This window comes from Leptinotarsa decemlineata, unplaced genomic scaffold (genome assembly GCF_025532065.1).
Source record: "Leptinotarsa decemlineata unplaced genomic scaffold, Ldec_3_MD MMD2_tig00026336_RagTag_RagTag, whole genome shotgun sequence".
Taxonomy (NCBI): Eukaryota; Metazoa; Arthropoda; class Insecta; order Coleoptera; family Chrysomelidae; genus Leptinotarsa; species Leptinotarsa decemlineata.
Genome location: NW_027412692.1, coordinates 9,679,867 through 9,695,999, shown reverse-complemented (window position 1 = coordinate 9,695,999; position 16,133 = coordinate 9,679,867). Strand labels below are relative to the sequence as shown.

General features: G+C 37.0%; 1 protein-coding gene across 8 annotated transcripts in view; it reads left to right on the top strand.

Moving 5' to 3' along the window:
- Positions 1 to 7,703, top strand: part of ASPP (Ankyrin-repeat, SH3-domain, and Proline-rich-region containing Protein) — a 645,170-nt gene extending 637,467 nt beyond the window's left edge. For 7 of the 8 annotated variants that reach the window (XM_074183284.1, XM_074183285.1, XM_023158287.2 and 4 more), the window contains 5 exons: positions 197 to 724; positions 2,159 to 2,558; positions 3,080 to 3,823; positions 5,297 to 5,496; positions 7,550 to 7,703. In XM_074183284.1, the coding sequence (XP_074039385.1) occupies positions 197 to 724; positions 2,159 to 2,558; positions 3,080 to 3,823; positions 5,297 to 5,496; positions 7,550 to 7,600 (1,923 nt within the window). In that variant the 3' untranslated portion in view covers positions 7,601 to 7,703. The remainder of the gene's footprint in view (positions 1 to 196; positions 725 to 2,158; positions 2,559 to 3,079; positions 3,824 to 5,296; positions 5,497 to 7,549) is intronic. The other variant, XM_023158285.2, reaches the window with a different exon arrangement.
- Positions 7,704 to 16,133: the final 8,430 nt, after the last annotated feature.

The following is a 16,133-nucleotide window of genomic DNA, read 5'->3' as shown; positions in this document are numbered from 1 at the left end:
GTCCTCTGCTACATCAAAGAAGTTACCATCCAGAGGTGATGATACAGTTGAATAATCCACATAATTTCATGCTTGACTACAATCAATATTCTGGGCCATTTTTTTGCAGAAGAAACTAACAAAAATTTTCCTTGCTATAATTCATATCTCCTCCTCCTTTTATCTCCTTCACAGAAAACTTTGATTTTGTTTTTAGAACTCAACATATCATCACTTATATCAGCCCAACCACCATATCAAAAAAGATGCCGATTCTCCCAAAGGCAGTCACGACACCCAAGATCCGTCGAAGAAAACTTTTCCGCCGAAACCCGATGAGAATAACGACGTTCTCAAGGATTTCACAGTATCCAAAAACGACCCAAAGTATCAAACGCTTCCCTACAACACCAAGTTCACCGTTAACCTGTTGACGGGAAGGGTGGCAAAGAGTGAACCTGTCAATAGTATCGACAACAAAGAAGAATCAAATACTCATATATCTACTAATGTAAATGGAAATTTCAATAAGCAATCGACACATATGACTGTACATAGTGCCCCTTTGAGCATAGTTAACAAAAATATAGCCACGCCGTTGAACCAACACGATCTACTCGTGAGGAAAATTAGTGATAATAAAGATAATTTAGTGAATGGAAACGATGAGGTAATTCAGAGAAATACGAGAGAGAATACATATCCTAATTCTACCAGCAGCAGTGGTACCACAACTACATATCAGGTGAGACTAAAAGTCATTTGAAGCTTTGATTTGGTCAAAATCACTTCAAGAAACAAGTTTGAGTTCCTCCCAAAAATAATTTACTTAGAACCATTTCCATGTAACTTTGAGAAATGTTTGTATCGATGTACAATCCCGTTGAATTTGAAATAGTCAAGTTCAAGACGATTATTTACTGTTGGGTTACATTAGTTTTTAGTTATATTGGTGGTGTGGGGGGCTGCTATAGGCTGATCTCTTTAGGGTTGGGTTAGTTTACAAATAATTCTTATCTATCTCATCTATATTAACGTATTTCTATTCAAATTATTCTGTGTTTATCCTTGGTTTAGGTGGTTCGGGTGGTCGGGGTCCATTGCGGTGGTCGGATTTTGCGGGTTCAGGTTGAGTTAGGCCAAGGGTGTTGAGGCGTAAGGCTTCAGTGTATTCCAGGATGTGTGCTGTCCACTATTTTAGGGGATATGCTCTTTTCCGTACTCGATCCAGAGTTTCTCTCAGGTCGGTTTTCCAGTGGAAGTAACCCTAAAAATGTCATCGAGTCTTGGAGTTGAAGGTTCTCTCCCAAAAATCCTAGGTTCAAGTCATCGGTATTCAGTTTGGGGTGGATTGAGGTATTAGGGTGTCTGGGTTTTTGTGGGATTCATTTTGATGCGCCACTTGTTGTACCAGTGCTCGAAGTGATTGATCATTGTTTGGGATTGGATTTGTAGGATTCGGGTGGTTGGGGCAGAGAAGTATAGGATTGTGTCATCTGCATACTGGAGAATGTTTTGCGTGGTGAGGGCTTCGTGTACATAGATCAGGGAAAGGAAAGGAGCTAGGATAGAGTCCTGGGGGACATCGGATTTGGGTGTGACGGGAGAGAATAGGACATCACCGACTTCAACGCGGTTGGCCAGGTAGGAGACGACTAATCTGATGAAGTGGTATGGAAGGTAAATTTGAATAAGTTTCCAGATTAGACCTGCGTGTCAGAACTTGTAAAAGGCTTTTTGAATGTCCAGGGGGATTGCGACTGGACCGAAGGAGGAGTTGATGTTCTGGAAGATATGGATATGGAGTTCAATGAGGGTGTTTCGGGTCCTTTGGGGACAGATTGGGTCAGGGATAACTTGTCCGGGATGTCTGCCTAGTTGTGCGAGTATTTGTTGGTGTATGTAGTTTGAATATCGGTTGTCACAGGGTGCATCCATTGGTAGTTTGTTGCAAGTTGCAAGGATTAAAAGAAAATAAGGTGATTGGGGTACATTGATCCATCACTCCAAAATAATTGCTTATTATGCAATGTTACCAAAATACCAAAGATACGATGAGGAACCGTCGTTCAGAGTATGGAATATTTTTGGTTGAAGTGTAAGATGAAAAATATTTCTCGATATGAACAATTTCACTGCCAAATCGAATTGATTCAATATTATAATTTTGTTTTCACAGAAACCCATCAGCAGTGTAGCGCCAACATCGATACATCACTCTGGAGTCCTATCCAACGTATATCAAACATCATCTATCAAAGTGCAACCTGTCGAACCGCAGACGATAACCACAAGCAAAAACCTCATCTCGATTCCTCATCAAACACATCAACCCCAAATTCAATCTCCCCAATCCCTAGTTTTATCTCCTCCACAGTCATCCAGTACACCTCTGAACAATACTCCTGAAGTTGTAGATAGATCTCCTAAGCCAGCCTTGCCTCCGAAACCGGCAATAAAACCACCCCCCAGACAGACGCAGGTATTGAATGAAGAAACCGTACCTCCGCCTCTGCCTCTCACAGATCCTCCTGATGAAGTTAAAAATTTGGGGAAGACGCCGAATACTCATAAATATGGTAATGGTTTCAATTCAACATATTCTTTACATGTTTTGGTTTGTTTCCGGTTTTTTCCGTGGTCTTCTTTAATTACAATCTCCATACATTTCAACTGCAACTACAGCAGTTATCTTCAGTGGTGTGATAGAAGTGGTTTTTTGCGTATCAGGTTCAGTCGATACGAGAAAACGTGTCTATTTCGAAATGAAAATTCGAAACATTCATCCAACTACCTACCTGTAAATGCCTGCCGAAAAACAACTACTTCCTCGGCTAATACCACTGTGGATATTAACTCAATATCCAGCGCGGTATTAGCTGGGGAAGTGTTTGTTATCCGGCAGGCATTTACCATAACCTACGGTGTAGGTAGTTGGGAGAGATGAATGTTTCAAAATTTAATTTCCAAATATTTATTTTCTTTCACGTATGTATCTCTCAGACACAGTCTTCAGACATATTTTGATCTCTCTTACCAGATCTTATTCTATTTGTGAAACGACTGTTGATGAATAATTACCCAATTTCACGATTTTCAGGCTCCTCATCACCTGCAGCTTCAAATACCCCGAATAACAATTCTAATCCAGAAATGATAATCAAAGCCAAGCCACTAACAATAAAAAAGCAACCGCTTTGCGAACAGCCCAAATTAAGATCGATAAGCTCTTACTCCAAACTAAATGGCCTTTCGAATAGAAGAATAGAAATGCCACCAACTTTCCATTTTCCAGAACTGCAAAACCTGGACAAAGCTCCGGAAAGTCCGCCCGAAAGAGACGAGACCGATAAATCGTCAGTGGAAGAGACAGACAAAGAAGATAAATATTTTGATGGCGTAATACGTCGATGCAAGAAAGGGAATCTGAAGCAAACGGGAAAATCCAACTTGTCCCGCAGGGTGAGCTTCGATCCCTTGGCTCTGCTGTTGGACGCCAGTCTGGAAGGCGAGCTGGAGTTGGTGAAGAAAACGGCGACGCAGGTTACCAATCCCAGCGCTGCCAACGACGAGGGCATAACGGCGCTCCACAACGCTATCTGCGCTGGTCATTTAGAGATAGTTAAGTTCTTAGTGGAATTTGGATGTGACGTTAATGCGCAGGACAGTGACGGCTGGACTCCTCTTCACTGTGCGGCTAGTTGCAACAATTTGACGATGGTGAAGTTCCTCGTGGAGCACGGAGCATGTATTTTTGCTACGACGTTGAGTGATCACGAAACGGCGGCCGAGAAATGCGAAGAAGATGAAGAAGGTTTTGATGGCTGCTCAGAATATTTGTATAGTAAGTGGTATTTTACGAATTCAATATTCTCTTTAGAAATGATGCCCACCTGTTCATGTACTCCATTCATTATCATAGCTCAGAAATGGATAAATTCTAGAATTAATTTCAATTTCAATTCAGTGATATAAATGTGGTTTGAATTTTCCCAGACACTGAGAGCTTGAAATAAAACAAGGTCACGAAAGTTTCAGAACAATTCCCGTTTTCATAGATACTGATCAGTACGGAAAATTATATAGTATCCAGCCCTCTACAAAATAATCCTCCTTGATTTTTTTGATGTTACGAATTACAAATATTGAACTATGTTAATATGTTTTGACAATTCACACATTTCAGCTTCCATGCTATTCTCTATTGATTGATTCTCTAAGATTGAAATATATACCATCATTTCTCTCAATGTCTTCTGCTTTGTTTTCAAGACACATGACTGGTGATGTGTTTTATTTTCTCAGCGTTATATTATTTTTCGCCTACTGTGGATACATGGTTTTCGATAGGAAGTGTTTTGATTTCTAATATATTACAATACCCATCCTCTAGAATGTAATCCCCATATTCCTGTTCCGATGCAGTGTCGCTATCCTCATTCTCTAAAATCAGATCATCCACGATGGTGTCTATCATGGGTTCCTTTGAAATGATATCGTCCTCAACCTAACCTAACCTAATGCTCGTTCACAACGAGATTTCCATTGTTCGGAAAAAAATCATTGCCCTTCACTAACAGATTTTTTCAGATTTTTTTTAACAATTCTATAAGTAGTCGAATAAACTGGCGTTCCATCAATATTTTCCTATCATTTTTATTCTATCGAAATCCTCGTTTATGAATTTCTTTTAATATAGTTAAATGAATTTACCTAAGTATAGGAACATATTACTCTTTGATGTGTAAATTGATTATGTATCTACATAAAATTGCCAAATCGGCATCATTTATAATAATTTTGGAATTTTCGAAACATGCAGTTGTAAAGAGAAACGTGAACTCTTAAAGTAAAGCAAGTGTATACCTATCAGAAATTTGTAATGTGGCGACAAAATTGATATTTTGGAATAATTTGTCACTTGAAAGTGGTTAGAAATTACTCTCATTCGTAATTTCTATAACGATTGAATTTATTTCAGAAATGGACTAATATATCATAAAAAGTATAGTATTCTACTCGTGTTGATTCGTGCAGCTGACGGTTACATTTTACATGATATAAGTGGCTATCATGGACTATGCGTCAAACAGTCAAAAAAAGGGAAGTCACATCTAAAATAGTGAAAGGCTTCTAATTCATTTTATTTGTCATCATATCGATTGTAGTAAGAAATGAAACAGGAGAAAGTTTGACCATTTTTTTGATGGATGGAGCTCTAGTGACTACCAATGAATAATTTTTGTTTCACTTATAAATCACTTAAAATAAAAACTCAAAATTATCAGACTAATGAAAATCAAATATAATTTTTCAGGTGTACAAGAGAAATTAGGTATTCTTTCGGGAGGAATTGTATATGCTGTGTTTGATTATACGGCACAACAATCTGATGAATTGACTTTCAAGGAAGGTCAGCAGCTAACAGTTTTGAGAAAAGGGGATGAAAATGAGAGGGAATGGTGGTGGTCACGGATTGGCGACAAAGAAGGTTATGTTCCTCGAAATCTTCTAGGGGTGAGTATAATGCCACAACAAGTAAAAAAACCAATAAAAACATCCCAAAAAGTACTCCAAAAGACAGTTATCCAATGTCACACACATATAGACACTTTCACTGTTTTCGTCATGTATATGATTAGGCTCATCAGATATTAATATACCAATAAGTTTTTTTGACAGTACAAAATTACAGCTAATGTAAAAAGTCCTTCCTGCCACTTAACTTTTAAATGAGACAAGATATCAAGAATGAAGAAAGTTTACGGAAAAAAGAAGACTGTTTAATTACAAAAACGATAGTGTGGTTACACTACATCAACAACAGGGCGCAACCATTTTTTTTAACTGGAAAAGGAGATCTGGTGATACCTCGTTTGGCAGGTCTTTCATATATTTATACATAAGTGGAAATCGGATCTGCCTGCACTTTTATATCATTTTTAGGAATCTGCAAGCACACGAGAAATATAATAATTTCGATAAAGTATCATTCAGAACTCACTTCCTTGCAATTCATTTCTGCCTTATGTAATGTTTCTGAGGTCATTTCGTTGCAAGCATCTTCTATTCTGTCTACAGGTTCTGAATAGACTACCATTGTGTAATGTACACTTCAGATTTCACGTAACCCTTGGTGATATCTAGTGACCTAGCGGGCCATTCTAGGGGAGTAGGTACGTTTGCCTATCAGCCATTCGAATAATTGACCAATCGAAATGAGTTTTCAGTTGATGTTACGTTTCAGCAAGATGAAGCGCCTCCTATTTATGACAGGCTTGTTCGAAAGTGGTTATATGACAATTATCCAAAATGGTGTATAACTGACCCGCTAGATCGCCTCACATAACACCTTTAGATTTTTAAGGGGATATGTGAAATACAAAGTGTACGTCATACAAGCGCAGTCCATTTTCTCAAATCATGGAGGTGCTCGCAACGAAATTATACCAAAAACATTCATCAATATGTCAACACACTTCATTATTGTTGAAAAATGATTGGTGAATATATTGAACATTCATTAAGAATGAAATGGAGTATTGAATACGCTTTTCAGCGTAAAACGATGATTATACGGCATATCCGGCAGAAGACCGATTTTGTGTTTGAATTCATTGGGTTTATTGGGTTGTCTCTGAGTGAGTTTGAATTATGTATAGATGACAGGATTCAAAAGAAAGCAGTTGAACTGGATGATTATGTGATTTGGGAGGGTCTCTCATATATGTATAATGTGTCTGAAGAATTGTTGAATTGTTCTATGAGAACTTTGAAGAACGAAGGGAATTTTATTTTTCGCGTTCAATAGAAATATACTCTGGAAACCATGAGGTCTGCATATGATATTGAATCTGCTTTCAAAGTTTTGATGAAGTTGAAATCATTTTATATGACTTGATATGGCTCAGATAAAATCAGAACCCAATAATGTATTCGTGATCTTATAACAGATGAGCGCTCTTTCAATCTATCATAGATCCCACTAATGATATTTGAGCCCAACTGCCCTTGAGCAAAAAGTGGTTAGGTCCCCTGAGATCAACAGAAAAGCCAAATACGATCCATCCAATATGAGGGAAGACTTTTGACCGGTTATTTGGGAGTTGTTGGAGTTTTCAATTCTTCCCAAGGAATGATAGTTTTGAATGTTGTGTACTGCTTTGTTAACTACTGTTTGTTAGTAGTGGATTGAGAAGTAGTTGCCCGTGAAGTTCGTGTACTAAGAGTAGAACTAAAAGCCTTTTCTTGAGAGACAATTGTTATATTACTAATACTTTCTGCTTTTTTGAGATATTCCATTTCATTTCAATATTAACAATCATATTTTCATTATTCATACCAACCAACAGTCTCTGGCACTGTGCCATTGATACTACCAGTTATGATCTCATCAACTTCCTCTTCCTTTGGTTTCCTACTTCACCTTTCATAAAAACACCTCCTTTGCTTTAATTTAATTAATCTCATGTCCTGTTGATGATTCTTCAACATTTTTTTTTTATTCTCATTATGACGTTTTTTAAAGGTCCATTGTGTTAATTTTAATCAACATTTTTTTATTTTTCAGTTATATCCAAGAGTAACGAAGAGTGAAGAAAGTACACCACAATTGTATTGAGAAATGTTTAGTACATTTGGCCTTTGCTACATTGAATTAAATTTATGAATATGATAATGTTCACACCTTTGCTCAATATATCATTATATATTGTTTAGTTGAAGGTTTTTCTGTTTATTTATTAACATTTCTATTAATTGAATGGTTATTAGTGTCTTTATTGCTTCAAAGTAATAAGCTTTTAATATATTTTTGAAATGTGTAAGTAAATATATAAATATGAAAATACAACTATTTACAAATAAATATATTGTTATATACAAATGTTTTCATTTCTGTCTCCCATTTCATTTACTGATGTGCTGTTAAAATTATGAATATCTCATTTTCATCATTGTTACTCAGGTATCAAAGGTGTTCGTATACTAAAGTGACTTGATGTGGAATTTGTATTGTACCTTATGATACCTCATTCTTTGGGGTATGTGGTAGAATTTACATTCATTGAATTAACCACTGTTGAATGAATACATCGAGATGAAAGGTGTTCACTGTGTAGCGCCTGATCCGTGTTAGGAATCGCACATTAGAAAGTAAGACCTTGTTGATCTTAGGCTCTCACGTTTTACGACTTTTGACAATCGTCATTCGTATAGAGATGACTAGTCAAAAACAAATATTTTCATTCCAATTTATTATATCATATGTTCTCAAGCACCCTAAGTTCATAAATTTTGTAATATGTTTCCCACGTTTAACAAAATTTATATTCAACAGCCTGTAACATTTCTCATATATCATACATTCTGCATTTCTAGCCAGCTATAACGCGTTTCTCAAAATTCATCTTTTCAGGTAATCTGAACTCTGTATAATTTTTTCTTGTGGCGTTAAATTTTACCACAGCTTTATTTAATAATTTGGCACCTGAATTATGTCCCAATTTATTTCTGATACAGTTCATATTCGAAATTTTGGTGCAAAGTTTGAACAACCAATAAGTCATCATACTTTGTTTAATATCAGGGTGTCATTTGAATTTGACGTTTTATTGCGAATAAAATCCGGGTGTCAACCTTTGCGTACACATTAAAATCGATGATTCAACAAGATATTATTTAATTTACAAATTCCTTATCATACCAGTATCATCATATGAAAATTATTGACCACATCAGTTCGAGTAGTTATCTGGAAAAGTTCAGATGCACTTAATATCTCAGTTCAGGTGTACCTAACGGTAAATGTGTAGATAACTTATCAATATGTTGTTTGTGTTGAAAAAAATAGAGATGATTAGGTTAGTTTCCTAGAAAAATTTCATTGATTTTTAAGAGAATGTGTTGTAAATTACATAATCCACAAAATTTCATGACCAAAGTTATTTTTCAACTCATCTCGTTAATGATCCTTTAGTTAGTTCTAGACACTATTGTTCTTCGAATCGGTCGAATGTATAACACTTAACCTCTTTTTATCTGATTTTTTCTTTAAAAAAATCAATACTAGAACCTTCTGGAGATTGTGCATTCAATCAGTTCATTTACTTTGCAGTTTTTCAAGGTTATGTTTCATTATAAATGATAATAACAATATTAAATGAAAATAAGTCTTGTAATTACACTATTTTTCTTCTTCACAATCATATCACAAAAAAATAATACTGCTTGCAATTTAAGTATTCCAAAACAAAATTATTCCTGTACCGCTTCGCTTCTACCAGTAATTGAATGAAATCATGCCTCTATCACTGAATTTATCATGAATTAGAATTGTATAATGTACATGTTTGCCGGCACATAGGTCGGTAACCAGGCGGTTCGACGTGGGTGCTTTGTTCACTCTCTCATTCGACCGATGTGTGAGTCGGTGATTCAAGCCCCAGGCTGAACGATCGATTTTCAGTGGATACCGTCCAATCCGCATTAGGAATCACAAGTTGAAAAGTAAGACCTCGTTAGTCTTCAGCTTGCACAAGTTTCGACTTCTGAGGGTTGTCATTCGTAGGGGTGCGACAGCTGGTTAACGGAAAAACATATTTTATATTTTTTAAGCAACATTTTCGGTGGAACAGTTAATTGCTGTGCAATTGATATAAGTGACATGATATCCACTGACAAATTCACAAGTAACCCTTTTGGTGTGAGCAGGAGATAATAATAACTGATAAACGACACAAATATAGTTGTTTTCATCATTAATAAACTGAACATTTTATCATTCACAGTAAGTAAATTCCACTAGGAATTTGGGAATGGAAATGGCTCTGGGAAATTTATTGGCAGATATTGGAATTTGAAAGTGGAATATAAATTATGCGTTTACAGAATAATTAATGAAGTACTGTGATGTCTTTCATGGAATTGACCTAAAATCGGTTTTTACTATCTGTCAATTTCAGTATTAAAAGTGATTCTTCATTAAAATCATGGGTTGTTCCACGTTATTCGATTTTCTGCACTCGAAAATTGATGAGTGTGCATTCTTGCATTTCCCAACTGTCAGTTAATTCACACCTTTCCAGATACCTACTTGAGATTATGAAATTATTTTTGCATTCATTTAACGTATAACGTTTAACCAGTAAATACTGGTGGGTTTGATACACTATATACTTATCTATACATCTACGAGCATACACATACCAACCAACCAGCGTCTGAACAAGAATGTAGGCATGAGTCAAAATCTTCTGGAATCGTTCACAAACGACTAAGAAGCTCTTGCGCGCATGTAATTATTGAGCGCTTTCCATCAATGAGGATTATGTCTGTAATAAAAAAAACTCCGTTTTCAACAGCATTAGAATTTTCAAACCCCGCCAGCCATAATTATCCGATCAAATCACAGCTTCTAGAATATTTGCAGCTGAACAATTGAAGATTTGCCTATCTTTACTGAACAAAACAAGGTTGTTCATAACCAAATCTTACAAATATTAGTGCAATTCCTTTTTTTATGTGAAACATAATACAATATGACAAAATTTTAAATTCACTTCATTACAGAGAATTCAAGTCTTGTTTTGATGCCGAACGGGGTGAGGAAACTTTCCTGAATATTAATAGGTATGAAGTTATATGGATCAAAAACTTATTTTTCACTGGATCTCCGGATATACTCTGATAACGTAACATATATGGTAACTTATATGGTCATAATGTAACTTATATGGTCATAACGTAACTTATACAGGGTAGGGTGTAACTGAATAACTGTAAAACATTTAAGGAGGTGATTCCTCATCGAAAAAAAGATAGGATCTTTCATAGAGAAACTTCATTGGAGCATCCCTTGTTAAGATACAGCCCCTTGAAGGGGGTACATAAAATTTGTGTAACAATTTTTTTCACAAGCACTGAAAAAGTTACAATTAACAATTACAAAGTACAATTACAATTAAAAGTTACAAATTAACCTGACGTTTTGTACTACCAAAAAGATACTTAGCCAGTAATTTATTTGGTTTACCCCATGGTTGTGAGGGGTGGAAAACGCAACCCCAAAAATTTGTTTCCAATGTAACTTTTTGTCTCATTATTTGTTTGCCATTTAAAAATTTATTTCCGATAGCCTGTTTCATTCTAAACAAAAAATGTCTCTTGGGTTTTTTGCCCAAAATAAACTAGCTCGCAGCAAAAAATTATTTTACGAACAACTACAGAGATACATCGTCATAAATGCCAACTGGATTTATTGTTATTTTGTAGTTAGTACCTGCATTAAACGATTAAAGGGTAATAAACACAACTAATTTATTAATAACAAAACACACAACATGTAGAAATCATAGTGAATGTTTAATATGTCTACCTTCAGACATTACGCATGCGTAATTAAATCCTGAAGTCCTCTACATCGCGAACATGAGTACGATAAACCAAATGCTGTAAATGGCCCTAAATAGAGAAATCGAGAGGATTGAGATCCGGGGATCGAGCGAGCCAGTTCTGTGGTCCTCCTCGACCTATTCACTGATTTGCATATGTTTCAGTAGAATGCTGACGTGCTACTTGACAGAAATGGGCGGGAGCCCCATCATGCATAAAAACATATCCCTTCCGACGCCCAAAGGAACTTCCTCCAGCAGTATTGGATGCACGTCTCTTAAAAATTGAACGTATGCCTCACCATTTAATCGAGGAGGTAGAAAATGAGGCCCAATTGAATCATCCCCAATAACTCCGAGCCACACGTTAAGAGAAAACTGTTCTTGATGGTTAGTTTCGACAATAATAGCGAGAGGGTTTTCATCAGCTCATATGTGGTAATTATGAAAATTAATAATCTTGTACCGAGAAAAACTACATTCGTCTGTGAATTCTATCGTCTTCAGAAAGTCACAATTTCTTCTAATCATTTTCAGCATCCAATTGCAAAATTCAAGACGTTTCGGAAAGTCTCGCGGTAACAGTACCTGTACTCGTTGCAGATGGTAAGGGTATAACAGTTGTGCCTTTAAAATTCGAAATACCTTCATATGATCAACATTTAGCTGGAAAGCAATCTTCCTAGTACTGGTAGTAGGTTGTTCTTCAATCAAATTAAGTACTGCTTCCTCAAGCTGTGGTGTGCGCACTTCTCGATGGCGACCACAATCCTGCGTTCTTTTGTCGAATGAACCATATTCATGTAATCGTTGATGAAGTCGAGCAAATATTCTATGTGAAGGATGCTGCCGTTGAGGGTACATTTCAGCATATCTTCTTGAAGCTTCTAACCCATTCCCCTGTCGCTGTATCTTAACAAGGGATGCTCCAATGAAATTTATTTATATGAAAGATCCTATCTTTTTTTCGATGAGGAATCACCCCCTTAAATGTTTTACCCTTATTTAGTTACACCCTGTATAGTCATTAGCCTCAAATTCTGGATAGGCGATGGTAATAACTCCCAAAGACACCTGCAGTTCCGTAACCCAGCGTAATCAACCAAACTAGAAGGATCTTGAGGAAAATATCTAGTATAAGTTGGGTTCTAATGGCGCCAATTCATCGCTGTACCTATATTATTTTATTACTAATATTTATTAATGATGTCACATTGATTGTGCAGTTGAAAACATGTAACAAATATATTTGCTTCTGAACCATTTAGGAACCAAAATATTTTTTGAATGTCACTCTGAAATGCAGTGTTTCATAATTGTTCGAGATAAGGAATTAGATACTTTCGAATCGTAAATATTATTTACGTTTTTGTGGCAAACAATTTTATCTGATCTACTCTATGAGTACATGAGTACTGAATCACCAATTTCCAATGGAAATAAATTATGGAAGACCACCAGAAGATATCATGATAGAAAAGTACTTCAAATTTTCCGACACAAATAATTCTTCCAAACACCTGAACTGAAAACGTATTTTGGTGAGAGTTCCTCAAATCCCTAATCTAATGGAGACGCGAACATCATTTGCAACCTTAATACTCTGGAACATCGATGAAAGATTAGGGATTTGTCTCTCTTCTGCAGATACTTTCACGTGAAGTGTCCAAGTGAATCGCTACTTTCGCACAGGCACCGCTCTTGGAGTTCCTTGAGGATTTTTCTGTGGTGCTTGTGTTTTGTCCTTGAAAAAATCAAATTGGCATCTACAAGATAATACCAACAAAGTCTATCAACACCAATTTTAATTGCTGGTACCTAGACGATGGTTCAATTGATGGTAATATAGATTCTGTTCTCCAAGAATTTCAAAAACTAATTCATCTCTCTAATGATGTTGGACTTGAATTGAATCTCGAAAAATGTGAAATTTTTGCCCCTTTTCATATGCTTACTAATCCTTTCACAATAATGTCTCCACAAATTAAAATTGTCCCCAAAACACACTGGTCTTTACTGGGAGCTCCTCTCTCTGTAGAGTCTTTAACACGTTGCCTCACACAGAAAACAGAGTCTCTAATACTGTCATCTCGTCTCAATAGTCTTCCTTCCTATATAGCATATTTTCTATTGAAATACTGTCTGGCAATCCCCAAATTATTGTATACCTTGAGATACAGTCCAACTTGGATATGTCAAAAGGAGTTACAAGAATTCGATTCCACTTTACGCCAATCTTTACAAAAAATTACCAATAATAAATTCGAAGATATCACTTGGAGTCAAGCTATTCTCCCAGTTAACTCTGGTGGTTTAGGTATTCGATTAGCCTCATCCCTCTCACTGCCAGCATTTCTTTCCTCTTATAACAGTTCTCGTCATTTGATAAACTCCATTCTTTCCAAATCTTTGTCTGAAATTTCTGATGCATATTACTCGAATGGTGGAGATAATATGAACAGATACGACGGGACCTGACTAATATATTTCTGTTGCAATGCCGATGGATTATTGAATGAATCTCAGAATTCTCTTTAAGATGTCTTTCCAAGATAATTTTCTGAAAATTCGATGAAACCGTCTTTGTTCATATAGAAAGACAATTCACAGGTACTGTTATCGTTGATATTGCTGTTAGTGGTTATTTTTATCGTTGCCGTTACTATTACTGCACCATTAGGTAAGTTCATACGTGTTCGAGATAAAAAATTGATTTTTTTTGAATCGCAAATATCATTTACGTTCGAATTGATGACGAACATTTTTATCTGATCCACTCAATGAGCAGTTCCAGTACATGGAAAGTACTCCAAATTTTTCAACACAAATAATTCTCCCATACACCTGAACTGAAAACTTATTTCGTTGAAAGTTTTTCCAATCAAATTGGGGTCTACAGAATAATATGAACAAATAAGACGGGACCTGACTAATATGTTTCTGTTGCAGTGCCGATGGATTATAGAGTAAATCTCAGAATTCTCTATCAGATTTATTTATGCAGTTCTAGTATCTGTAGAGTAGGGAGGGTGAGTGTAGGCTCACAGCACTTAGGCCACATTGACCCATTGTCCTCCCGAGGAGTTGTCCTCCTAGGTCATCGTCCATCTTGTCTTTTCCGGGAAGGTGAACAAGTCACTAGAAGCCATCTCCTTAATATTGGCAGATGTAAGCCAAGACTCGCCGAACACAAACTCTTTGGCAACCTTGATGTGTCTCACGGTGGCCTCCGTGATGGTTTTGGAAGGTGCAGCGATATTACTGTCGTTGCGCGGCTTCTTCAACCTTCTTGGGGTTCTCTTCTTGGGGTTCCCTCCGTGGAGGTGCACAAGTGAGGGAGCTTTCCTGCTGGGGCAGACAGTTCCTTGCCTTTATTCAAGGCGGAGCTCTTGGCGCCCGCCGCAGGAAGTGCCCTTGCTGTTGGAGGTGAACTGCTACGTCCGGCCCCATTCCAAGCTGTTCATCTCCAGCCACCGCCTTAGATTGAGGTGAGCACTTCTGTCCAGCTTCGGTATAGGTTTTTGTTTTTGTTGTTTCTGTTGTTTCATTCATGTGTGCTCCCACGAATAGCCACGAGGTCATCTCTGGCAGAGCCTAGCATTACCAAAGGTAGGCTAATTACAATGAGGTTTCGCCCAGTTCCCCAAGGGGATCGCTTGTGACCGCATATCACCCTGCGGCCATTCAGCTGTCGGCACGATTCCTTACACCTTACCTTGGGTAGGCTGGTCCACGGTGGCATATTTTGCAAAGACTTTTGGGGGGTTTTAGTTCCCCTCACCCTACTTATTTCTGCCACTAACCAGGAGTCCGGCGACCCCGTCCGTAAGGCCACATTGACTTTTCGAACAGGGCCTCCAGTCCCCTGGCTGTTCCCCTATCCGCCACCTGGAGACGCGCCCGATAGGTAGCCCAACTCACGGGTAGTCAATTCCAAGTCAATTTTCTGAAAATGTGTTAAAACCTTTCCTGGTTCATATAGAAAGACAATTCACAGTCACTGTCATTGTTGATATTGCTGTTAGTCGGTCTTGTCATCGTTGCCGTCACTATTACTGCTACCATTAGGTAGGTTCAAAGGTGTCATGAGTATTAGAGATAAGATACTAGATATTTTTGAATAGTAAATATTATTTACTTCGAATTGATGATGATGTTATCTAATACACTCAATGAGCAGTTTCAGTACATGAGTACTGAATCATCTATTTCTAATAGAAACCAGACCACCAGAAGAAATCACTGTAGGAAAGTACTTCAAATTTTTCAACACAAATAATTCTCCCATACACCTGAACCGAAACCTTATTTCGATGAGAGTTTCTCCAATCAAATTGGCGTCTACAGAATAATAAGAACAAAAAAGACGGGAGCTTGACTAATATATTTCTGTTGCAGTGCCGTGAATCATCTATTTTTCAACACAAATAATTCTCCCATACACCTGAACCGAAACCTTATTTCGATGAGAGTTTCTCCAATCAAATTGGCGTCTACAGAATAATAAGAACAAAAAAGACGGGAGCTTGACTAATATATTTCTGTTGCAGTGCCGATGGAATACAGAATAAATCTCAGAATCCTCTTTCAGATTTCTTCATGTAGTTAATTTCAAGACTATCTTCTGAAAATTTAGAAAACCCTCATTGGTTCATATAGGAAGACAATCCACAGTTACTGTTATTGTTGATATTGCTGTTAGTGGGCATTGTCTTCGTTTCCGTTACTATTACTGTAGCGGACATTGTTAAGGCTACTGTTTGA